Below are 25,659 nucleotides of genomic sequence, written 5' to 3'. Positions count from 1 at the left end.
TATTCTGTGCCTGTAACTTCTGACATTATAGTCTACTGTCTCTGCCTTAAGGAATAATGCTGACAATATTCTCTAGACTCCATTGAAACTGCATATAGAATCACAGCCAGGACCTACAATAAGAACCACCCAGAAGACCAGCTTGGCTGACTACTGGCATATCAGTTGCCATTTAAGATCTGACCAATACCTTAGTCACCATCTGTCATGCCAAAATGAGCCATATATATAGCCCCATCAATCCAAAGCATGTATTTATACTCAACCTCTTCAGTACAAACCTCAGCCACTTAGCTGTTCTGATTCTGAGCCCAGCCCAAACCTTGGCATGCCAGCTACAGAAACCCATAGACAGAAGCTGAAAGCCAGTTACTAGCCACACAATCTCCTTCAGATAAAGCTTCAGGGAGTGGCATAGAAAAGGAACCAATTCAGAACAACCCCAAGACAGTCCAATTGGAATTCACCATATAAGATAAGATGATTGTATGGAAGGAAGCTGGACCTCAGGGAAGCCCTATGGCTGATGACAATTCTCTTCATTCCTTCTCTGGATCACTGAACAAGTGATGGTGTCTGCCTTTTGAGAAATGGCCCAATCTGATGGATGCCTTATCAGAGAATGCCACTATCCTACAATGTAAATCAGACCTACTCAGAAAGCTCCACCCCTTTAAAGGAGCATCAGATGATATCAACTGGTTTTTGGTCAACTGTAAAAAATATTTTGAGATATATACCAGAAACCTCAGAATAGACATGAACCAGGTCATTGTTGCCATCTTGTACTTAGAAGACAAGGTGAAGACCTAATAGATCTTGATTTCACCCAACTTTCAATCCACCATGAGGAGACACTACTGGTATCCCTCATGGCCAGTGTTCAAGCAGATGCTTCATGATAAATTCATTGATTTGGCTGTATAAGAAGTGCACAAACAGAAGATCAAGGAGTTCAAGATAGGAGATAAAACAGCATCTGACTACTTTGATGAGCTGGAATGGCTCATCAAGCTTGCCAGTATATAGTATGATGTGACAGACAATGGAAGGATGATTGAGGTCCTCAAAAGAGGAGTCCCATCCTCATACATCATGATGATCACTGCTATTGGGATCAAACAACTGATCCCAAAGGGATATAACAAATGAAAGAAATGGATCATCAAGATGTACAAGGAATAACAATAACAGAAGGCAGAGCAAGCCACCTTGCAAGACTACTGAAAGCTGAACCAGTCACAGGCCTCTGGGTCCAAGACAACTAACTCAAGCAGTAAACCAGGATCTTTGATGGCTAGCCTATTATACTCAGCCCAGAAGATGGGCACCAGAACCACATACACCAGAACAGAAAAGCTGATGGATATAGACCAGCTTAAGAAAGAGGAAAAGTGTTTCAACTGTGGTCAGAAAAGCTATATGTCAAAAGACTGCTCCAAGAAAGAGCAGACCCAGGAAGATATTTGGGTACAAATCACTGAACTCCAGAAGGAGGATGAGGAGCTAGACACAGAGACAAAGATGGAGGAGGTAAAAGGTGAGGCCAACTAGTGAGTGATTCCACTGGATCAGCCAAAGGACTTCATAGTGTGTGAACAGTACTTATTAAACAGACTAAAACTTCTGTAGTTACCTTTATGCCTAAATTATGTGTGCATTCAGATATACCCCAATCAACTTCTATTTTGCACACCAAAGAATCACTATCAGAATCCACTCAAATGCTCATAGGCTGAACAAGGAGAGAGACCTCTAAATTATGGCTCAAACCATTCAACACCAAATGGATGTGGAGGGCCATACAAGAAGTGCCAACCAAAGAAGCAGCCAAGGCCATGCTCAAAAATTAAGTACACAAGACCTGAACTGATGAAGTGATCAACAAAATGATCAAAGGGATGAAGGAGACAGAGTGGTGTTGAGCTCTGGAATAGCTTGACAAACTACAAGGACTAAGAAGATATGTTCAATAAACCAAAACACAGAGATCTGATCTGACAATCAAGACCCAGGTTGAAATCCTCTTGAACTGAACCACTCATGCTATAACCATACTGGTCAATAGTGGCTGCACTGGTAGCTCAATAAACTGTGCTTTCATCAACAAGCACAAACTTTCAACCCAAGCCACCACTGCTTTTATTCCTATTTACAATGCAGATAGAACAAAGAATCAAGCTGGCTCAATCACAGAATTCATTGAGCTCTGGCTCACCATCAGAGATCACTCTGAATGAATCAACCTTACAGTAACTGACCTAGAAACTAAGGAAGCATTCCTAGGACATGACTGGTTGATCAGGCATAATCCTCTGATCAATTGAAAGGTCAGAAAAATAATATTCACTTGATGCAAGTGCTGAAAAATCTTATTTGAATTACCAGATGAGAACCTTGAAGACAGATGGGATGAGGAGATGAAGGACAGAGAAACCATCCTCACTGTTGACCTCCAAAAGGAGATCCATATCCATGCAGTTCACCATGCTAATGATCTAGCAGTGAAGGCACATAAACAGAAAAAGGAGTGAATATTTGAAGAGATAATGCTCAAGTGGGCTCAGGACTATAGGGACCTCTTTGAAAAAGAGAGCTTCAACAAACTCCCAGCATCCAAACCATGGAATCATGTAATCAAGTTAATCTCAAATGCAAATGCCAACCTCAACTGGAAGATCTATTCTCTCAGGAACAATGAGCAGCAGGAATTAGACAAATTTCTGGATGAGAACCTTTCCAGCAGGTGAATCTGACCCTCTAAATCCCTGATGGCCTCCTTATTTTTCTTTATGAAAAAGAAAGATGGCAAGCTCTGACCAGTATAAGACTATTAGAAACTTAATGAGATGATGATCAAAAACTGTTATCTACTCCCACTAATCTCAGAGTTGATGGACAAACTTTGGGATGCCAAGTATTACACTAAACTTGATGTTCAGTGAGAATACAACAATGTCTACATCAAAGAAGGGGATGAGTGGAAGGCTGCCTTCTGAACTAACTAGAGGCTGTTTAAACCAATGGTTATATTCTTCAGGTTAACTAATTCCTCTGTGACCTTTCAATAGATGATGAACAACATATTCAAGGAACTCATTGCCATAGAAAAGATGACTATCTACTTGAATGATATCTTAATCATGTCCAAGACAAGAGAGGAGCATTGGAGACTGATCTGGCAGGTGCTTGCTTTGATGAGGAAGCATAAGCTATTTCTTAAAGCCAAAAAGTGTGAATTCAAGATATTAGAAACTGAATATCTCAGAGTTATCATCAGTGAAGAAAGCATCTGGATAGACCCAATTAAAGTGGCCAGAGTGACAGAGTGGCCAGAACTGATAAAGAAGGAGCTTCAATCATTCCTTAGATTCACCAACTTCTACTGTCAGTTCATTAGGGACTACAGCAAGATCATCAGGCCTATGATGCAACTGACTGGTAATACCCTGTGGGCATGGGGACCATCACAGCAGTTAGCATTCAGTGACCTGAAATGACAACTAGCAGAAGATGTTGTACTGGCCATCTCTGATCAGGATAGCAAGTTCCAAATAAAGGTGGACTTGAGCAAAAGTGCAGTCAGAGCCATACTATCTCAGAAACAAGACAGAAAGTGGTGGCCCATAGCCTTCTTATCCAAAGTCTTGACAGTAATAGAGCAAAACTACAAGATATATGACAAAGAGCTACTTGCTATAATGCTGGCCCTTGAAGAGTGGTGTTAAGCCCAAGCGACACGTGATCTGACAACACGTGATAAACAGATGTCCCTTCGCACTTCGAGGGATCACCTGAGTCCACTTTATGATGTTATCGGTTCGGGGTGTCACAAGGCCACGCAGTGGCTCAAGAGTAGAATGGTATGAATATAAACTTTAGCTCGAAGCTGGGGTATACCAGTGAGAGCTGTGGTCTTTAAATACTGTTCTGCTGTCTGCTAATTATACTACTGCCTATTGTGTCTGTCTGGTTCATTGTGCTCGTTGTCCTTTGAGCGTCGCTATCGTACATAAAAGGATGATTGTGTGTCGTCGAGCACGACCGTCGTAATGTCTAGATGGGAGGTTTTTAGTTGTGCTGACTAAGCATCCCATGGTCTTGTGCCTTCTGACTCAGCATGAATAGGGGTGGAAAGGAAGAAAAAAGGAGCGAATCGTAACATTACCCTCCACTTAAGACCATTGTCCCGATGGCTTAATTAAGGGATAGTTCGTAATCATGTATTGCTGTGTCTGCGTTCATATATTTTTCGTTGATCCATTGGTTGGATTCCGGGCCATAGCCTTTCCAGCTAACGAGGTAGTTGACTGTCGTCGTTGTGCCACCCCCACAGGCCTTCACTTTTCGTAGTTTGTGGTTTAGTATTTGATCGATTTCGTAGTGTTCCTCATCATCGATCAGGTCGGGGGGCGGTGGCGGCGGACATTCCTGATTTGGAAAGGCTGGAGCGACGTATGGTGTTAATAGGGACTCGTTGAATACGTTGTGGATTTTCCATCCGATTGGTAAACGCAGTTTATACGCTGACTCTCCGATTTTTGCGAGAATCAGGAAGGGTCCCGTGCGCTTGTCGGCAAGTTTACGTTTCAGTCGGGGAAGATGGAGGTTGGTTGTATCAAGCCACACTTTGTCGTGGACATGATACTCGTGTGCCGGACGACGATGTTTGTCATATTGGGTTTTCATCGTTGCGGCTGCCTTTTCGAGTGCTCTTTTTGTTTCGGCATGTATTTTTCCCATTGTTTGCGCAAAATCTGTAGAGGCGGGAGTCGTTGTTCTACAGTGATTCGTTTGTGCCAGATACGGATGTCTGCCATAGTTGACAAAGAAGGGGGTTTGACCTGTGGCGGAGTGGACTCTGTTGTTGTGTTGGAAGGCAGCTAGCGCTAGCCATTCCACCCAATCGTCTTGCCTGTAGTTGATAAATAGCCGGAGGTATTTTTCAACTTCCTGGTTTGCGCATTCGGTTTGACCATCTGTCTGTGGGTGGTATGCTGTTGACGCGTTGTGTGTGATGTTCAGCAATTTATATAAGTCGGCAAGGAACTTGGAGACGAATTGCGGCCCCCGGTCTGAGATGACTACTTGCGGCATCCCATACTTTGCGTAGACTTCATCCTGTAGTATCTTTGCCCATCCTTCTGAATTTAACTCAGTCGAGCATGCGATCGGGATGATCGCTTTGGAGAATCGATCGACTATGATGATGATCATGTCGTAGCCATTGCAGTCTGGCAACCCAGTAATCATATCCACTGATATGTGGGTCCATGGTTGCGCTGGCACCTCATTAGGATGTAATGGGGCTGCTTTCGGTTGTGTGGATGATTTCCCCCTCTGGCAGGTTTCACAGCCCTTGACATAGGTTGTGACGTCGTTGGTGAGTTTCGGCCACCAGTAGTCTCGTAGGATGAGTTCCTTTGTCTTGGCGATGCCTGGGTGTCCTGCTGTGGCATGGTCATGGTGTTTGGCGATGATATCACCGCGTAGGCTTTGATCGCGTGGAATGTAGATCCTCCCGTCATAGTAGATCATCCCCTCCTTTTTTGTAAGCCCTCGTTCATGATTGAGCGAGGTGGCGATCCTTTGGTCCCACTGGTGCAGGTCTCGTGTTGCGCTTTTAATTCATTCATGTGTTTCCTCCTCCGTTGGCATTATCATTGCTCGAAAGTGTTCGGGGCGAAGGATGATGACTCCTTCGTTGTCGTTTCCCCCCTGATCGTGGTCTGCATGACGAGAGAGGAGGTCAGCCTTTTTGTTGGTGACCCCGGCTTTATGATGGAGTGTGTACTCGTATTGGGCGAGCTCGGTGACCCAACGGGCTTGTCGACGGTTTAACTTTTGAGGTTGTCGGAAATACCTGAGATTCTGGTGATCAGTCCAGATCTCAAAGGTCTCGGCTGCTCCGATCAGGTAATGACGCCATTCTTCGAGGGCGAGCATTATTGTGAGCAGTTCCTTGTCGTAAATCTCGTAGTTTCTTTCCGTCACTGTTAATGCCTTTGAAAGGAAGGCAACGGGTCGCCATTTCCCGTTTTGTTCCTGGGACAGGATGGCACCTATGGCCCCTTCGCTTGAGTCTGCTTCGACCCGAAACCTGCCTTCTTGAGACGGTATAGCAAGGATTACGTCCTCCGTCAACCGTCATTTCAGGTCCTCGAAGGCGTGTTGCTGGGGTATACTCCATCCCCAGGGTGCGTTACCGGTGAGTTGGGTCATAGGTCGTACAATCCTACTGTAGTCCCATATGAACCTTCGGTAGAAATTGGTGAAGCCTAAGAAGGATTGTAGCTCCTTCTTTTTGGTCGGTGTCGGCCAGTCGATTACTCCTGCAATCTTTACCGGGTCCATTCGAATGCTCCCTTCGCCAATGATTACTCCAAGGTATTTGGTCTCTAGTACCTCAAACTCGCATTTCTCCGCTTTGAGGAATAGCTTATGCTTCCTCATGAGGGCAAGCACCCGTCGGACTAGGCTCCGGTGTTCCTCCCTGGTTTTGGACATGATGAGGATGTCGTCTAGATAGATGGTCACCTTCCCGGTGGCGATGAGGTCCTTGAAGATATTGTTCATCATCCACTGAAAGGTGGCCGGGGAGTTGGTCAAGCCAAAGAACATTACCGTTGGTTCAAAGAGCCCCCGGTTAGTCCTGAATGCTGCCTTCCATTCGTCCCCCTCCTTGATTCGGACGTTGTTGTACCCCCAACATACGTCGAGCTTGGTGTAATATTTGGCTCCTTGGAGTTTGTCCATCAGTTCCGAGATTAGGGGTAAGGGGTATCGGTTTTTGATCGTCATCTCGTTGAGTCTTCGGTAGTCTTGGACGGGCCGAAGCTTGCCGTCCTTCTTTTTTACGAAGAAAAAGGGGGAAGCCATAGGGGATTTTGACGGTCGGATTCGCCCAGAAGAAAGGTTCTCGTCAAGGAACTTGTCGAGTTCCTGTTGCTCCTGGTTGCTGAGGGGGTAGGTCTTGCAGTCCAGGTTGGTGTTAGCATTGGGGATTAGCTCAATGGCATGATCCCAAGGTTTCGGGCTTGGAAGCTCATCAAAACTCTCCTTGTCGAAGAGGTCTCGGAAGTCCCGTGCCCACTCCGGTACCATCTCTTCGAACGTCTTCTCCTCTTTCCCCTCATTCGCTTTGGCCGCTAGGTTATTGGCGTGATGCACCGCTCGAATATGGATCTCCTTTTGCAAGTCGACCGCTAGGATGGTTTCGCCATCCTCCATCTCCTCGTCCCATCGGTCTTCCAGGTCTTCGTCGGGTAATTCATACGGGATTTTCCGACATCGACATCGGGCAAATACAAGCCTCCCGGTTTTCCAATTGATGAGCGGATTGTGTCGGATCAGCCAGTCATGACCAAGGAACAATTCTTTTGTTCCGAGATCAGTGACAGCTAGGTCGATCCTTTCCGAATGATCTCCGATAGTGAGTCGAAGTTCAACGAATTCCGTGATCGACCCGGCTTGGTTCTTGGTTCCATCAGCGTTGTATACTGGGATGGGTGCTGCGGTGGATCTGGTAGGAAGTTGATGTTGGAGGACGAAGGCTCGATTGATGGAGCTCCCAGTGCATCCGCTGTCAATGAGGGCGGTTACTGAGTGTGTGGTTTTATTAGTTAGGGTCTCGATCTGCGCCTTTGTGGTCAAGTCTCGTCCCGGGGTCTTGGTTCATCTGACAAACTTCTGCGGTCCTTTTAGTTCGTCCAGCCACTCCAAGGCTCGACTTCGCTCGGCTTCTCGCAAGCCGTTAACGATGTCCCTGGTGACCTCTCCTGTCCTGGTCCGATGTATCCATCCATGCAGCATGGCCGCGGCTGCTCCCTCGTCCCTTGCTTCTCTGATGGCTCTCCATGTCCATTCGGTGTCAAATGGTTTGAGCCAGGTTTTCAGGCTCTCTGCCTGGGTTCGGCCCGAGGGCGTTTGAGTTTTGTTTTGTGACTCTCTAGGGTGTGCGATAACGGTTCGGGGTATATTTGAATGCATTGTAACTACAGAGGTATCATAAGTTTGTACAATGGTAGGGGCCCGCACACTATGAAGTCCTTTGGCCGATTCAGTGGAGTCGTTCACTGGTCAGCCTTGTCTTTTACTTCCTCGACTTTCGTTTCCTTGCCCAGTTCTTCATCCTCCTTTTGCAGCTCGGCGATTTGTGCCCGTATGTCTTCGCGGGTTCGTTTCTTCTTTGGGCAGTCTTTGGCCATGTGGCCCTTCAGCCCGCAGTTGAAACACTTCCCTTCCTTCTTCAGGCGATCGATGTCCATCGGCTTTCCGGCTCCCATGTATGTAGTTCCTGTCCCAGTCTTTTGGGTACTGTAACCTGGCGTCTGAGGAGATCCCGATGATTTCCCGGCAGTTTGCCCTGGTTTGTTCGGGGTTGGCGGGGTCGGCTTTTTGGAATATTCCTGTAGTGTCATTGCCTCTGCTTTCTGCCTTTGTCGCTCCTTATACATCTTGATGATCCTTTCTTTCCACTCGTCATATCCTACCGGCATCAGCATTTTGATGCCCATGGCAGAGATCATCGTGAGGTACGAGGAGGGGACTCCTCATTTGAGCGCCTCCACCATCCTTCCATCGTTTGCAGTGTCTTCCCAGATTCCGGCGAGCTTCGCAAGACGTTCTAGCTCATCGAAATAGTCTGTGGCCGCCTTATCTCCCATCTTGTACTCCTTGATCTTCTGTTTGTGTACTTCTTGTATGGCGGGATCAATGAACTTGTCATTCAGCATTCGCTTGAATACTGGCCACGAGGGATATCGATAGTGCTCCCTGGTGGTGGATCGGAAATTCGGGGAGATTAAGATCCACCACGTTTTGGCTTTGTCCTCCAGGTATGAGGTAGCGAATGCGACCTTGTTCATATCGGTACCGATGTACCCGATATAAACCTCGAAGTATTGTTCACAGTCCACCAGGAACCGATCAATGTCGTCGGAGGCCCCTTTAAAGGGGCGGGGTTTTCGGAGGAGGTCGGGGTGACATTGCAGGACGTTGGCGTTGTTTGGGAGCGGGTCCATAGGATTCGGCCAACCGTCGAATGGTGGTTGCCTCCATTCCGCTGGCGGTCTGGGAAAAGAGTGTAGGGAGTTGTCATCGGCAACTGGGCTCCCCTTTGGTTCGACCATTCGGACGATTACTCCATCTCATATGGTGAACCCGAGACGGACCGCTTCGGGGTCATCCTGAATAGGGTCTTTTCCACTTGATTCGGCTTGGTCCAGAGGGGGTTGCCCGCCGAGAAGCCGACTGCCTCGGCCGGTCCAGGGATTTGGGGTTTGGACGGCCTGCCATGCCGGTCGGTTTCTTGTTCGCATGAGCTGTGAGGCCGTGCTTCGGATTGACGGATTGTCGTCGGCCCGATTCCGGATAGAGGGGGCGATGTAAATTGCTCGTTTTGGTGGGATAGGGGGGGTGCGCGGCATTGGTGCCGGTGTTCTTGGTTTGTCGGGCCGATACGGGGGTATCGGCATGAGTGGGTCTTCTGGGTGTCGGCGCCCATATTCTTTCCATGCGTATTCCGTCGCGGCATACTGTAAGATCTTTCCTTTTTCAGTTTCTTCCGCGTACCTATATTCAAGTCCTAGGGACGTCACTTGCCAGCGCGCGTCCTGCCATAAGTAATTCCTCCCCTGCTCGTACAGTTCCTGGTACTCCCTTCCCCTAGCTCTTTCGATTTCTTCTCGCAGTGCTTCTTCGTCTGTATCTTCTCCTGCCTGTTCCAGTCGTTGATGATATGGGTCCTCACTGTCCTCGCTGACCTCGCTGCCCTCCTCGTTGCCCTCGTCCCTGCTGTCCCCTTCCCCGAGGAGGGAACTGACGGGCTGGTCGTAGATGGACGGCATGGCTGGTCGAAGGGTCATCGGGGACCCTCCCATTGACTTGGGTGCTTGGCCCATCATCCCCTCGATCACTGGTTCGGGCGATAGGGGGGCTTCGGAGTCGGCTGTAGCGTGTCCCTCCGCGTGCTCTTGTCTCCTCCAATTCTTGGCTATAGATGCCGAAGAGTCGCTGGAACTCGGGATTAAGAAACTGTCGGGCGACCCTACTGCCCAGGAATCGCTGGAGGGCCCTGTCGGAGACGTGGGCATTGTCGGGTACTCGGAGTCCGTAGGCTCCGAGGACTGAATCAGCGTCTGAAGAGATGGTGTCGGTACGGGTGGGATATTCGAGTGTGACGGGTCGGTGCCACCCAGCATTTCCCCGCCTGATTGCTTCGTCCCAGCTAACGATGCTGGCAGGTCCCGTCCATGGGTCGCTGTCCGAATCGGGCTCCCTGAAAGGGGATCCGGTATCAGTGCGGAGCTCATACTCTCTGGGGGAGGCTGAGCCCATCCTCTCAACTTCCTCCATTCTTCTTCGTTCTCTCCCCTGTCTGTCGTACTCTGCTGCTTCGTACTGCTCTTGGGCCTCTTCCCGGACGTAGTTGGCGAGTTCTTCCTGGGTTCGCCTGATCTCCTCCTCTCGGTTCTGGTTCTGCTGCTGCTGTTGTACTGCTTCATTATAGTCGAATGAGATGGCAAGGTCCCACTCTGGGAATATTCGTTGTATAATTCTTCTTGTCGCCGCTCTTCCCCTCTCACTAGCGGTCCCGACCTCAGGCTCGCTTCCCACGTGGAGGTGCCGATAGGGGTCCCCTGCTGCCGAGATGGCGATGTCCGCGTTGTCGTAGTCAGGATGGATTGTTCTTCCTCGTGGGTTCTCGACCCCCAGCCTGCTGACAGACTGGCTGGAGCCGGTATTTGGCTCAGTGGGGGTTTCGGGGGGGTTCTGGGGGGAGTTGGGACCTTCGCGGGGTTCCGCAGCCATCCGAGCGGCATCAAGGGAGTCCCGAGCATGGTTTCCAATCCCTGAAGGGATTGGGGAGGCGGGATGCTCGGGGGAGTTGGCCGGAGTGACGTAGTTGGAGACCTCGGCGGGCTCTTGAGCGACGTTCATCATCCACGGGTTCCGGAACCCTGTGAGAGCAGGGTGGCGGTCTCGGCTGTTTCGTCGAGAGGGGCGTTGGGGTCCTTCTTCCTCGAGAAGGCTCCCCGAATTCAAGTTGTCAGTCCTGGCTTCTGGTATGGGTCCCCCTTGCGGGAAGAAGGACGTCCTGGCTGAAGGGGGGATGTCATGGAAAGGGAGGTCGGGGGTTACGTTTCGTAGGATCTGTTGTATTTGCTGAAAGGCTTGGTAGTGCCTGACTATCCAAGCTGCTACTGATTGTCATCCTCGGCAGAGAGTGATGATGGCTAGAAGTCTGAGCAGTGTTCCGATGATGGAAGCTATCAACTCGAAGAAGTCGTGGTTTAGTTCTGCGGTTGTTACTGGAGGCATTCGGTTTCTCAGCACAATTGGGCTTGAGAAAGGGAAGGTAGAAGCTTCAAGCTAATTGTTAAGCCCAAGCGACACGTGATCTGACAACACGTGATAAACAGATGTCCCTTCGCACTTCGAGGGATCACCTGAGTCCACTTTATGATGTTATCGGTTCGGGGTGTCACAAGGCCACGCAGTGGCTCAAGAGTAGAATGGTATGAATATAAACTTTAGCTCGAAGCTGGGGTATACCAGTGAGAGCTGTGGTCTTTAAATACTGTTCTGCTGTCTGCTAATTATACTACTGCCTATTGTGTCTGTCTGGTTCATTGTGCTCGTTGTCCTTTGAGCGTCGCTATCGTACATAAAAGGATGATTGTGTGTCGTCGAGCACGACCGTCGTAATGTCTAGATGGGAGGTTTTTAGTTGTGCTGACTAAGCATCCCATGGTCTTGTGCCTTCTGACTCAGCATGAATAGGGGTGGAAAGGAAGAAAAAAGGAGTGAATCGTAACAAGTGGCAGCATTATCTTATTGGAGCAATTTAGACATTTGAAATCTGGACTGACTACTAGAACCTCTAATATTTCTGACAGCTCCAGAAGCTTAATCAATAACAAGTATGCTGAGTAACAGAACTCAGCCAATACTCATACATACTATACCATAAGGCTGAAATCACAAATAAAAAGGCTGATCTCCTTAGCTAGAGGGCCAATCATAATCAAGGCAGGCATGACAATGAGAGAGTAACACTATTGCAGCTGGAACATTTCTATACCATAATAATGCCAGTAGAAGAAGAGATCCATAAGCAGATCAAAAGTGTGACTAGAGACATTAGTAAATGGGACCAACATGTGGCCTCATCTCTAAATCATGAGCAAGAAATGACAAGAGAAGAAGAAATGATCTGTTACAACAAGCAAATCTACATACTATGAGATCAGGTATTATGTGGAGAGATTATCACTACATGCTATGATCATGCTACTCAAGGATATCCAGAAATAGCAAATACCAAGAAGTTGATTCTGTGAGAATACTGGTGGTTTAAAATAAAGCAAGACACTGAATGCTATATCAATGGGTGTGAGATGTGTCAATGAGAGAAAGCCATAATACAAGCCAAGGCCACATCTTTACATCCCAATGAGATCCCATCAACATCCTGGATCCATATCTCAGTCAACATGATCACTGGACTATTTAAATACAATGGCTATGATGCTATTATCATTATAATTGATCAATTCTCTAAAGCAATCATTCTGATCATTTGTTTCACCAAATTGACTTCAGAAGAATGGGCCAAGATTTTATGAGACAAGGTCTATGCTAAATATGGAATGCCACAAATGGTCATCTCAGATTGGAGACCTTAATTCATCTTCAAATTCTTAGATAACCTATATAAACTCCTGAATATTTGTTGGAATGCCTCAATAGCATACCACCCTCAGACCAACAGGCAAACAGAGAGAGTCAACTAAGAGGTAGAAAAGTATCTCCACCTCTTTATCAATTATTGACAGGACAATTGGGTAGAATGGCTAGCACTTGCAGCATTCCAACACAACAACCAGATTCACTCAGCAATTGACAAGATGCCATTTTTTGTGAACTATAAATGATACTCACATATAGCCAAAACAACACAGGCTCACACCTCTACACTAGCCTTCTCTGACTTTGCCAGAACAATATCAAAAATCCATAATGAAATGCATGCTGCACTCCAGAAGGCCATCACCACCATAAAAAAGCACTATGACACTTATAGGCACATGGCCTATTCCTATTCCACCAATGACAAAGTCTGACTTGACACCAGCAATCTTCATCTCCCATGCTCCAAACAGAAGCTGGATAATAAATGCACAGATTCTTTTCCAGTTCTAACTAAGGTTGAGGCCTTGGCATACTGCCTTTGCCTACCAAACTATTGGCAGATCTATGATGTCTTCAATGAATCCCTATTAACACCATATATCACACCTACATTCCCAAATCAGAAACAACCACCACCACTGCCACCTGACTTGATTGACAATAAGGAACATTATGAAATCAATCAAGTACTAAATCACAAGTTATGCAAAGTCAAAGCATATGACAGTGGAATGATGATCACAGTCAACTACTTGGTTAGCTGAAAGGGCTACAGCTCTGAATCTAACCAATAGATCAATGAAAAATGAATAGATGCAGCAGACACTATATGAGACTATGAATTATTCCTTAATTAAGCTATCAGGACAATGGTCTTAAAGAGGAGGTAATATTATGATTTTTCACCTTTTTATCTCTCTTTTCATGAATTAACCCCTATTTATGCTTAGTTAGAGCATCTAGTACAGGTGCCTAAGACTGTGGGACAGGCTTAGTCAGCACAATAAGCCTATTTGGTCATTGTCTTTTGATGTGACAATGCTGCCCAATGATGCACAATAAACCTTTTGTATACAGTAGTGATACTCAAGGACAATAGGCACAAAGGACTCAACAATATACAATAGAAAGAGATATAATTAGTTTCACCCATGTAGTATATAAGATGACTCACTCTTGCTGGTAATCTCTAGCTTCAAGCTAAAGTTTATCTTCACACTATTTCACTCTCAAGCTGATTATAAGGCCTTAAAGTGCATTGATCAATAACCACATCAGTGAACTCTGTCATTCCACTCAAAGTGTGAAGTGATGATAGTTTATCACATGTTTATAGTCATATGCAACTTGGATCTAACAACATGTATGTTGTATGTCTCTATTAATTAATATTACAGAGCATTATAATCATGCTTATAATACTTGCTTTTTATACATGGTATTCTTTTAGCCACTACTTCTCTGTTAGAGCTTAGAGAACAAGGCTGATACTATCTTAAGTGTCTGTAAATTAATCTCCCTCTGATTACCATCTTAAATAAGATGTTCAACAAAAAATAAACTTCTTCAATCATTGATTGTTTACTTATATTTGTATCAGCATCTTAGAAAGACTTTTATAAAGTCTATTGTAAAGATGGATTCCAAGAGTAGAGAGCATTTTCACAGGCCTCTGCATAACTCTCGAGGTTGTCACAATCTCTATTAATATAGAGATACAGAGCTCTGCTCATCCATGAAGAGAGATTGCCAATGCTGTCTCTGTCTCAGTGCCAAGTCTCAGCTGATGCTGATTCATGAGAGACATTGGCACTAGATGTCTCTTCTTTATTCTCACTTTCATTCCACATCTCTAAGTGAAATGAGCTCCACTTTTTTACTGTCAATCTTTTCTAACCACTAATCCCAGGCTTTGAGGCTTTGCCTCTTCCTTCACCTGTCAGTAACTCCTTTTGCCTGGTGAGACTCTATCTCTTCATTTATCTCACAATTGGCTCATTCAAGTAGTCTTGGCTTTGCTAGACTTAACCAATTCTCATTCAGTATTACTGGACTATTATTATACAAGTTGTAGAGTTTTTTGTCTTTGACATTTGTCCCTCAAATCTATTGATCTCATTCATAACCTCTAATCCATCAACCAATGTTGAACATATCACTGCTTTGGTGAAACATTGTGAAAACCTTATTAAGAAATATGTTAGAGACACTGTCAATATCCTCAACTTTGCAGACAGACTTCATCAGCTTGGCATTTCATCCAAGGCTGCTAGAGATTACATCAGACTTCTGCAGAAGCAGATTAAGCAAGCTGGCCCATAAAGCTCAACTATTGCCTCCTCTAATATACAAGATGGTGACAATGAGGACATTGGTGCATCAGACCACAGGAAGGCCACTCCATCAGACTTGTCTCAGGCTGAGATCAAGGAGTTTCAACAAAAGCAAGTCAAGAAATCCAAGGCTGCTACTGAACAGCATTAAGAAACCAGATCTCAAGCAGTTGAAGAAGCTGCTTGGGCAACACTCCATTCAAAGCTCCAATTTATTCATCAGATGTCTAGTATGAATAATCTCCAAAGCTCTATCACTACAATTCTTGCTGGCATTCTGGGGCTTAGTGACACTGTCTCACTAAGGACAGCTTCTATTTCCCCAATGGTTCTTGCTCAAGCACCTCACCTCACACCTATTGTCACCACCAGCATCTCAGATCCTCATCTTGCTGAGTTGTTCTAACTCAGACAAGTTTATGCAATCAAAAAGTCACTTGACAACCTCATCATGTTACAACTTTCTCTCTTTTTCTTTCTTTTCAACCCCTATTTATGCTTAGTCAAAACAGGTGCTTAAGATCATGGGACAAAAAGGCTTAGTCATCACAACTGGCCAAGTCTGCCATTGTCTCTTGATGCAACAGCATTACCCAACAATGCAACCAGCCTTTTATGTACAGTAACAATGCTCTAGAACAATAAGCACAAAAGACAGAGAGATACATAATAAGTATGTAGTATTATTAGCAGAGCCTTGTATAGTATTTAAGGAGCTTGCTCTAGCTGGTAAAATCCCTAGCTTCAAGCTAAAGTTTATATATCCTCATTCTACTCTTGAGCAAATCACACAAAGCCTTGAAGCACAAGGAATCAACGAACAGTACATCAAGTGAACTCTAACAGAAGGCTCAAACATGAAGCCACATTAGTTTATCACATGCTAAGTTGATCATGTGCAGCTTGAGCCTAACAATTAGCTTGAAGCTATCACCTTCCCTTTCTCAAGCCCAATTGTGCTGAGAAACTGAATGCCCCCCACAACAACTGCAGACCTCAATTACAACTTCTTCAAACTTATAGCTTCCATCATTGGAATGCTACTAGGTCTTTTAGCCATCATTACTCTTTGCTGCAGATGACAATCAGTAACAGCTTAGATAGTCAGGCACTATCAAGCATTTCAGCAGGTCCATACTATACTCTGAAATGTAACCCCAGACCTTCCTTTCCATGACATCTCTGTCTCTGTCAGAACAATCCTTCCAGCTGCAAGGACAATCTATATCTGAAGCTGGGCCTAGCAACCTATCTTCAGGGAGCCTTCAGGAGGAAGAAAGACACTGATACCCTCCCTGACAACCTAGCCAAAACTGTAACTCTGCTCTTGCAGGGTTCCAGAACCCTTGGACAACAAATGTCACCCAAGAGTCTGAGGAGGTCCCTGGTAATATCACTTCAGTCTCTGCCTCCAACTCTTCTGCCTCTCTGGTCATCTCAGGGATTAGAAACCATGCTCAGGACTCCCTTGATGCTGTTCAGATGGCTCAGAGATCTCAGACAGCCTTCAACTCTCTCCACCATTCCCTCTATACTACTCTTGAGTCAAGTCCATCCATCAGCAGGCTGGAGCTCAACAACCCCCATGGAAGGAACATCCATCAGGATTTCATGAACATGAAGCTCACTATTGCTGCAGCAGAAGACCTCAATAACAACCTCCATGATGAGAGCCAGCCAGAAGCAGAGATGGCCAGTGCAAGAGAAAGAATCGCATGAGACAGAATCATACAATGAGTATTTCCAGACTGAGACCTTACAGTTTCCTTTGACTACAACACTGCAGTATGACAGCAGCAGCAGAATCAGACCTGCCAAGCAGAAATACAGTGAGCTCAAGAGGAGCTCATCAACTATGTCCAGGTGGAAGCTCAGAGAGAGTATGAGAAAGCTGAGTATGACTGTCAAGGATGGCAGCAGTGATGATGAGAAGAGGCTGAAAGATTGGGATCAGCCTCTCCCAGTTGGTATGGACTTCAAACTGACTCTTTGGGATCCCCTTTCAGGGAACCTGACTTAGAGTCCAACCCATGGGCTGAATCTGAAAGCCCTGTCACTAGGAGTGAGGCCATCAGAAGAGGACACACTATAGAAAGGAGTCATGCTTCCTCCCTCCAATATCCTGCCAGAACTGATACCATCTTCTCCAACACCAACTCTGTCCTTGGAGCCTATGGGCTCTGGGTATCTGACAATGCCCATGTCTCTGATCACACCCTCTGCTGATTCCTGGGAAGTCAAGTCACTCATCAGTTTCTCAATCCTGGGTTCCAGAGAAACTTTAGCCTCTATAGCCAAGAACTGGAGGAAGAAAGAGCACATGGCAGGACACAATACAGTCAGCTCTCAAATCTCCCCATCCAACCTGCAACCACTGGATCTGACCCAAACACAGCTGGGCCTAGTACTAGAAACAATGACAAGCTCACCAGCAACACTCAAGCCAGCTGTTTCATCCATCTATGACTCACCTGTCAGTTTCCTCCTTGAGGAAGAGGATATTGGGGAAGAGAGTGATGAGAAGGACAGTGAAGGGCCTTTTAGACCTGAACAGTTCATAGAATATGCAGGCAAAGAAGTCAACAAAGAAGTATTAAGAGAAGAAATAGAGAGAGAACAAGAAAAGAAATACCAAGGACTATATGAGCAGAGAATGCTCTTCTTATGGAGAGATGCTCACTGGAGGGCTATGCCCTTAGGACAGAAATATAAGTATGCAGAAGATACTGAAAAAACAGACATTTTACAGTATGCTGTGACCAAGTATGCTTGAGAAGAATACAGCCAGTAGCATCTAGAGGATCTGCTCAAGCCGATTTCCCCATATCAATTCCAGGCCCAGCTGAAATCAATGCTGTGATCCCCACTTGTCCCACTGAAATGGGCCATGTATACAGCACCATCTATCTGAAGTCAGGCCAAAACATTGGATCCATCAATCTGAAGTATGGCAACTTGGTTCACTAACATCTGACCTCAGCTGAATCCCTCAGCACTATAACATAAAGGATTTCAAAACTCCTAGACCAACAAAGACAGCTGACTTCTTGGGGGACAGCCACTCTCCGATCAGGCAGGATCAAGTGGCACTGGGAAAGAACTGATACAAGATGACTCTGAAGCCATTTATCTCAGGTTTACCATACAAGATGGAGTAATTGTCCAAAGGGACACTGCCTCAAAGGGGAGCCCAGTTGCCAATGACCACTCTCTTCACTCATTCCCCACATCTCCACATGAATGGAACTGACCCCTATTCTCAGAATGGCCTAACCTGATGGAGACCTTACCTGAGAATGCCACTGTCTTATAATGCCAATCTGACCTGCTTTAAAAACCCTGCCCTTTCAAAGGGGCTTCAAATGATATTGACCAATTTTTGGTTGATTGTGAACAATATTTTGAAGTATACATGGGATATCTTGGCACCAACATGAACAAAGTCACATTTGCCATCTTCTAACTTGAGGAAAAAGCAAAGACTTGGTGGATCCTGATCTCCCCAAACTTCTGATCAATGACTCAGAAACACTACCGGTACCCCTCATGGCCAGTGTTTAAACAGATGCTGAATGACAAGTTCATTGATCTGGCAGTACAAGAAGTCCACAAACAAAAGATCAAGGAGTACAAAATGAGGGATAGAGTGGCCACAGATTATTTCAACAAGCTAGAATGTCTTGCAAAGCTCGCCAGATTCTGAAATGATATAGCAAACAATGGATAGATGGTCGAGGCCCTCAAGAGAGGAGTCTCTCCCTCTTACATTATGATGATCTTAGTGATTAGTATCAAGGCATTGATGCCAGTCAGATACAATGAGTGGAAGGAACAGATCGTCAAGATATACAGAGAATGACAAAGGCAGAAAGTGGAATCATTGACACTGCAGGACTACACCAAGAAGCTGACTCCATCAACCCCAAATAAGTCAAGGCAAACTGCCAGAAAATCATCAGGACCTTCAATGGCTCCCACATATGGAACACAAAAAACTGGGACTGACACTACATATACCAGATCTGGAAAACCAATAGACATTGATTGAATAAAGAAAGAAGGCAAATGCTTTAACTGCAAGCAGAAAGGTCATATGACCAAAGACTGCTCAAAGAAAAAGCAGACCCAAGAAGACATACAGGCCCAAATTGCCAAGTTACAGAAATAAGAGGAAGGACTTGGCACAGAAACAAAAGTGGAGGAAGTAAAAGATGAGGCTGACCAGTGAGTGGTTTCACTGAACTGGCCTGGAAATATGGTGTGCCTTCAACAGCTGCTGGTTGGACTGATAGTTTCCCTGTAGTTACCACTATGTACAAAGAGTATTCAAATATACTCACTAAAACTTCACACACCCAAAAACTGCAAACAAAGACTCAAGCACTCTCAGACTGAATAAGGGTAGAGAACCTCAATACCTGGCTCAAACCATTCGACACTGAATGGACCTGGTAAGCCATCTGAGATGCCAAAAATGAAGTAGCAGCCAAAGCCATACTCAAGAATTGGGTCCATTGGACCTGAGCCAAGGAAGTCATCAATGACATGGTAGAAGAAATGAAAAAGGCTGAAAGATGCTGGGCCTTGGAATAGCTCAATGAACTCCAAGGGCCATGGAAGTTCATTCAGAGAACCAAAACAGCTGGGTGAGATCTGATCACTAGAGCCCAAATCGAGACTCTCACATTCTAAATGATCCATTTGGTAACTGTGTTGGTCGACAGCAGGTGCACAGGAAGCTCTATCAACCATGCTTTTGTCAATAAGCACAAACTCCCAATGTGATCCATGGCAGCACTAATTCTGGTTTACAATGCTGACAGAACAAAAAACCAAGTCAGTTCGATCACTGAGTTTATGGAACTCAGACTCATGATCAGAGATCATTCTGAATGAATTAATCTGGCAGTCACAGACCTGGGGACCAAGAAGGTCTTCCTCAGTCATGATTGGCTAATACGCTACAACCCATTGATTAATTGGAAAACTGGATAGATCACCTTTGCAAGATGCCAATATCAGAAAATCCCATTTGAACTGCCAGATGAAGACCTGGAGGACTGGTGGGATGAGGAAATGAAGGATGGGAAAACCATCCTTGCTATCGACTTGCAGCATGAACTATGCATTCACACCATCCATCATGCTAACAATCTCACTGCCAAGGCCAATGAGCAGAAAGAGGAGAAAACCTTTGAGGAAATGGTGCCTGAATGGGTATGAGACTTCAGAGACCTATTCAAAAAAGAAAGCTTTGATGAATTACCAGAGCCAAAATCCTAGAATCATGCAATCAAACTAACTCCAAATGCGAGTGCTAATCTCAATTGCAAAACATACCCACTTGATAACAACAAGCAACAGGAGCTTGACAAGTTTCTGAACAAGAACTTGTCTAGCAGATGTATCAGACCCTCAAAGTCCCCCATGGCATCACCATTTTTCTTTGTTAAAAAGAAAGATGGTAAGCTTTGACCAGTCCAAGATTATCGAAAGCTTAATGAGATGACTATTAAAAATTGATATCCTCTCCCCCTGATTTTGGAGTTGATGGACAAGCTCCAAGATGCCAAATATTACACTAAACTTGATGTTTGGTGAGAATATAACAACATCCATATCAAGGAAGAGGACAAATGAAAAGCAGCATTCAGAATGAACTGGGGACTGTTTGAGCTGATGGTTATATTCTTCAGACTCACCAATTCTCTGGTGACATTCCAGTGGATGATGAATAATATTTTCAAAGACCTCATCACCATTGGAAAGGTCACCATTTATCTCGATGACATTCTAATCATGTTGAAAACTAAAGAAGAGCACAGGGATTTGGTATAATAAGTATTAACTCTTATGAGAAAACACAAATTGTTTCTCAAGGCTGAAAAATACAAATTTGAGGTACTCAAGACCAAGTACCTTAGGGTTATTATAAGCAAGGAAAGCATCTGAATAGACCTCATCAAGATAGTGGAGGTGACAGAGTGGCCAGAACCAAGCAAAAAAAAGGAACTGCAATCATTTCTTGGATTCACCAACTTCTACCAGTGATTTATTCAAGATTATAGCAAGATCATCTGATCCATGACATAGCTAACTGGCAATGCCCCTTGGACATAGGGTCTCTCTCAACAGACTGCTTTCAACAACCTAAAAAGATGGTCAGCCGAAGATGTCATACTCACAATCTCCATGCAAGAAGGAAGGTTTAGAGTTGAGGCCAACTTGAGCAAAGGAGCAATCAGGGCCATACTATCTCAAGAGCAAGATGGGAAGTGGCACCCTGTTGCATTCTTATCCAAGGCACTCATGATCACTGAGCGAAACTATGAGATCTATGATAAGAAACTCCTTGCCATCATGCTCACCCTGGAAGAATAGTGACATTATCTCATCAGAGCAATGAAGAGTTTTAAAATCTGGACTGATCATCAAAACTTACAGTACTTCCAACAACCACAGAAGCTGAACTGCTGACAAGCCAGATGGGTCACCAAACTCAGTCAGTACCAGTACACACTCTATTACAAAGCTGGCATAGCAAACAAAAAGGCTGACCTTTTGAGCCAATGAGCAGATCATGACCAGGAGGGAGCCAACAATAAGAGAGTGACATTACTGTGACCTGAGCATTTCAGGGCTATGATAATGCTGACAGAAGAAGAAATTCATGAGCACATCAAAAGTGCAATCTGTGACAATCACAAGTGAGATCCACAAATAGCTTCCTCACTCAACCACAAGCAAGGAATGATGAAAGAGGGAGGACTAATCTGATATGATGACTGAATCTATATATCTCAGGACCAAAAATGACATGGCACGATCATCACCATCTGCTATGACCATGCCACTGCTGATCATCCTGGCATTGCCAAGACAAAGGAACTAGTACTGTGAGAGTACTGGTGGCCCAAACTGGGAAATAACATTACTATATATGTCAAAGCATGTGAGATCTGCCAAAGAGGCAAATCATCAATACAGGTATAAGCAGCCCCACTCCACCCAAATGAGATCCTATCATCCTTGTGGACTCACATTTTCATCAACATGATCACCAGGTTGCTGGATTGTAATGGCTATAATGCTATTATCACCATAGTAGACTACTTCTCAAAATCAATCATTCTGATCATCTGTTCAACTGAGCTTACCTCAGAAGGATGGGTAAAGATACTATGAGACAAGATCTATGCAAAATACAGGATGCCTCAAGTAGTCATATCAGATAGAGGTCCCCAATTCATATCCAAATTCCTAGACAACCTCTATTGGCTCCTAAATATTAAATGCAATGCTTCAACTGCCTATCATTCTCAGACGGATGAACAAACAGAATGGGCTAATCAAGAAGTCAAGAAGTACCTTTGCCTATTCATTAACTATTGCCAGAACAATTAGGCAGAATGGCTGGCCCTTGCTGCCTTCCAGCACAACAACCAGGTACATTCAGCAACAGGAAAACCACATTCTTCATGAACTATAGATGATACCTCAATGTCACACAAACAGAGTGACATCATACCATCACCCCTGCCTCAATGGACTTTGCCACCACAATGGCAAAGATCCACACAGAAACTAAAGCAGCTCTTGAAAAGGCTGCCACAATGATGAAATCACAATATGATAAACATTGATGGCCAGCTCGTAAATACTCTATACATGAAAAAGTATGACTGGATACCATCAATCTTCATCTCCCACATCTGAAATGCAAATTGGCTGACAAGCATACTAGTCTCTTTACAATAAAGGTGAAAATCAGTGCAAATGCATACCAATTAAACCTACCAAAAAACTGGAAGGTCCATAATGTCTTTAACAAGACATTACTAACACCATATATCACTCCTGCATTCCCAAACTAAGAGCAACCACTGCCTCCACTGCCCAACCTTGTCAACAACAAAGAACATTACAAAGTCGACCAGGTCTTAAATCATAAATTGCAGAAAGTCAAGGCAAAAGGTGGCAGAACAACAACCACAGTGGACTATCTCATTAGCTGGAAGAGATATGGCCTAGAATCTAACCAGTGGATAAACGAAAAATACATGAATGCTGATAATGCTATATACAACTATAAATTATTTCTAAATTAAGCTATTAGGATGATAGTCTTAAGGAGAGGGTAATGTTATGACTTTCTCTCTTTTTCTTTCTTTTCAACCCCTATTTATGCTTAGTCAGAACAGATGCTTAAGATCATGAGACAAAAAGGCTTAGTCATCACAACTGGCCAAGTCTGCTATTGTCTCTTGATGCAACAGCATTGCCCAACAATGCAATCAGCCTTTTATGTATAGTAACGATGCTCTAGAACAATGAGCACAAAAGACAGAGAGATACATAATAAGTATGTAGTATTATTAGCAGAGTCTTGTACAGTATTTAAGAAGCTCACTCTAACTGGTAAAATCCCTAGCTTTGAGCTAAAGTTTATACATCCTCATTCTACTCTTGAGCAAATCACACAAAGCCTTAAAGCACAAGAAATCAATGAACAGTACATCAAGTGAACTCTAATGGAAGGCTCAGACACAAAGCCATGTTAGTTTATCATGTGCTAAGTCGATCACATGTGGCTTGAGTCTAACATATTACAGTTCTTCAAGCCCAGTCTCTGTCTGAACCTATTGCTCAGCCATTCTGGTGACTCATCATTCAGGACCAGTATGTTGACTTTTTAAAACTTTTTGCTTCAATAGACCAAGAATATGATCACAACAAGAAGGCAAAAGAGCTTATGGCAGGATATGCTATTATCAGAAAGAATATTTCATCTGCCAAGAAGCCTCTCAGATCAGAATCTGACTGGTGCAGAGTGTATAATACCTGGACTAGAGATGTTCAGATTCTTTATCTGCACTATGAGGCTGAACTCAAAGTTTACTAAGAATATATGGTCAAAGTTTTTTAGGCTACACCTCATGACTTCACAGTTGCTATTCATATTGATGAAGAAGTTCAGCTACAATATGCTAAGTCCTCTTTTTGTATGGATGTCTAGAGTGAACTACAAATTCTCATTCTTACTCAGGTCTTTCACTCTCTTTTGACTTCTTCAGGCACAAAATGATTTTCATCTACTTTACTCCCTGCTGCAAAAAGATTGACAGTTTCATGTGAAAACTAGAACCTGGGTTTCTGCCAAGATCTATATGCTAATTGCCATAGATATGGTACCTGTGGTGAATGTGGATCAGAACACTGAGCTAGGGATATCATCAAATGTGCCAACCTTCTTCAATCAAAAAGAAGACTTAGATTTGGAAGAGGTAACAGTGAAGGTAGCAGCAGCAGCAGCAGAGCCTAGGTCTTTAAGGCCTCAAAAGCATAAATGCAAGGACCAGAATATTGGCCCACATTTTAGGCATGGCTATATCTAGTTGAATACTTCCATATCATCCATATCTACATCTCCTGCTGCTCAATCTACTGAGTCAGCCAATTCTCTATCTTCTCCTTCTTCACATCTACTCAATGATCCATCCTTGCAGGCTACACTACATGCTTTAAAGAATTTTATTGTAGTTGACACACCATTCAATGTCAATTGCTTGGAGAATATTCTTTGTTTTTATCCAAATGAACTCTTTGTCTCCTCAGTCATTTATGGTCTTCAGAATGGATTCTGGCCTCTTGATCTTGGTGAATGAGAAGACTCTCTCTATGACAAGACCAAGAATTATGCTACTGATCCTTGAGATATCAATGAAATATGAGCATTTTATGATCACAAGGTTGCAGCCAGACATTGGTCACTATCTCTATCAGATGGGTTTACACTTCTGCCAGATATGAAAGTATCATCTATATTCATGGTCTAGCAGAATAGAAAACCCCATGTCATAACAGATCATACTTCCTCTGGTTTAAATGCAGGAATCCCTGCTAGCAAGGCAAAGGTCAAATATGACAATATGCATCTGTTTGGTGAGGCTCTTTATAATGCTAAATTACAACATCCCAATATCAATTTCACTCTGTATAAAAGTGATGTTGCCAAGGCCTTTTTAAATTTACCAGTGTATCCTCTATAGCAAATTTGTTAAGTGGTCCTTGTTAACAACCAATATCATATTGTTAAGCAGCTTGTCTATGGGAGCCAAGCTTCACCCAGAATTTGGTGCTTGGTCTCAGCCTTGTTGTGCTGGGTTGAGATTCATCATCTCAACATCACTGACCTCCATGTTTATATAGATGACTTCTTTGGCTGGGATTTCACCAATCACCAAGTTTTCTATCAAGATCAGCAGTAACCTGTTAAGCCTAAATTCCACATGACCAGTGACACATGATAAACCGATAGAACCTCGCACTTCGGGTCATACTATCAGAGTTCACTTGTGTGTTACTAGCGTTGTGTAGTCAAGGTGGTTGCAGTTCACTCAAGATGAGATGATGAAGTAAAACTTTAGTTCGAGACTGGGGTGTTACAGCGAGAACTAGGCTACTTAAATACTGTTTTGCTGTCACATTATAAATAACTGTTCACAAAAGATATTGTCTGCTGTAGAGCTGTTCCCCCCTACCATTGCCAGGCTCTCCACAAAAGCTGTTGTCTTGCTGCGGAGCTGTAGTCGTGCACTGCAATTTGAGGACAAAACAAGCATTGTCTCTC

The 25,659-nt window shown here is 44.3% G+C and overlaps 1 protein-coding gene across 1 annotated transcript; it reads left to right on the top strand.

Moving 5' to 3' along the window:
- Positions 1–23,694: 23,694 nt before the first annotated feature.
- BT62DRAFT_886139 (uncharacterized protein) lies at positions 23,695–23,931 on the top strand (the record flags this gene model as incomplete). Its single annotated transcript, XM_043182870.1, has 1 exon — positions 23,695–23,931. A coding segment is annotated over one exon (237 nt), but the record flags the coding sequence as incomplete, so codon positions are not given.
- Between the last annotated feature and the right edge of the window lie 1,728 nt (positions 23,932–25,659).

Source organism: Guyanagaster necrorhizus, assembly GCF_019112545.1.
Source record: "Guyanagaster necrorhizus MCA 3950 unplaced genomic scaffold BT62scaffold_5, whole genome shotgun sequence".
Classification (NCBI taxonomy): Eukaryota; Fungi; Basidiomycota; class Agaricomycetes; order Agaricales; family Physalacriaceae; genus Guyanagaster; species Guyanagaster necrorhizus.
Note: the sequence above shows the minus strand (reverse complement) of the source record. Positions and strands in the feature narration are given on the sequence as shown.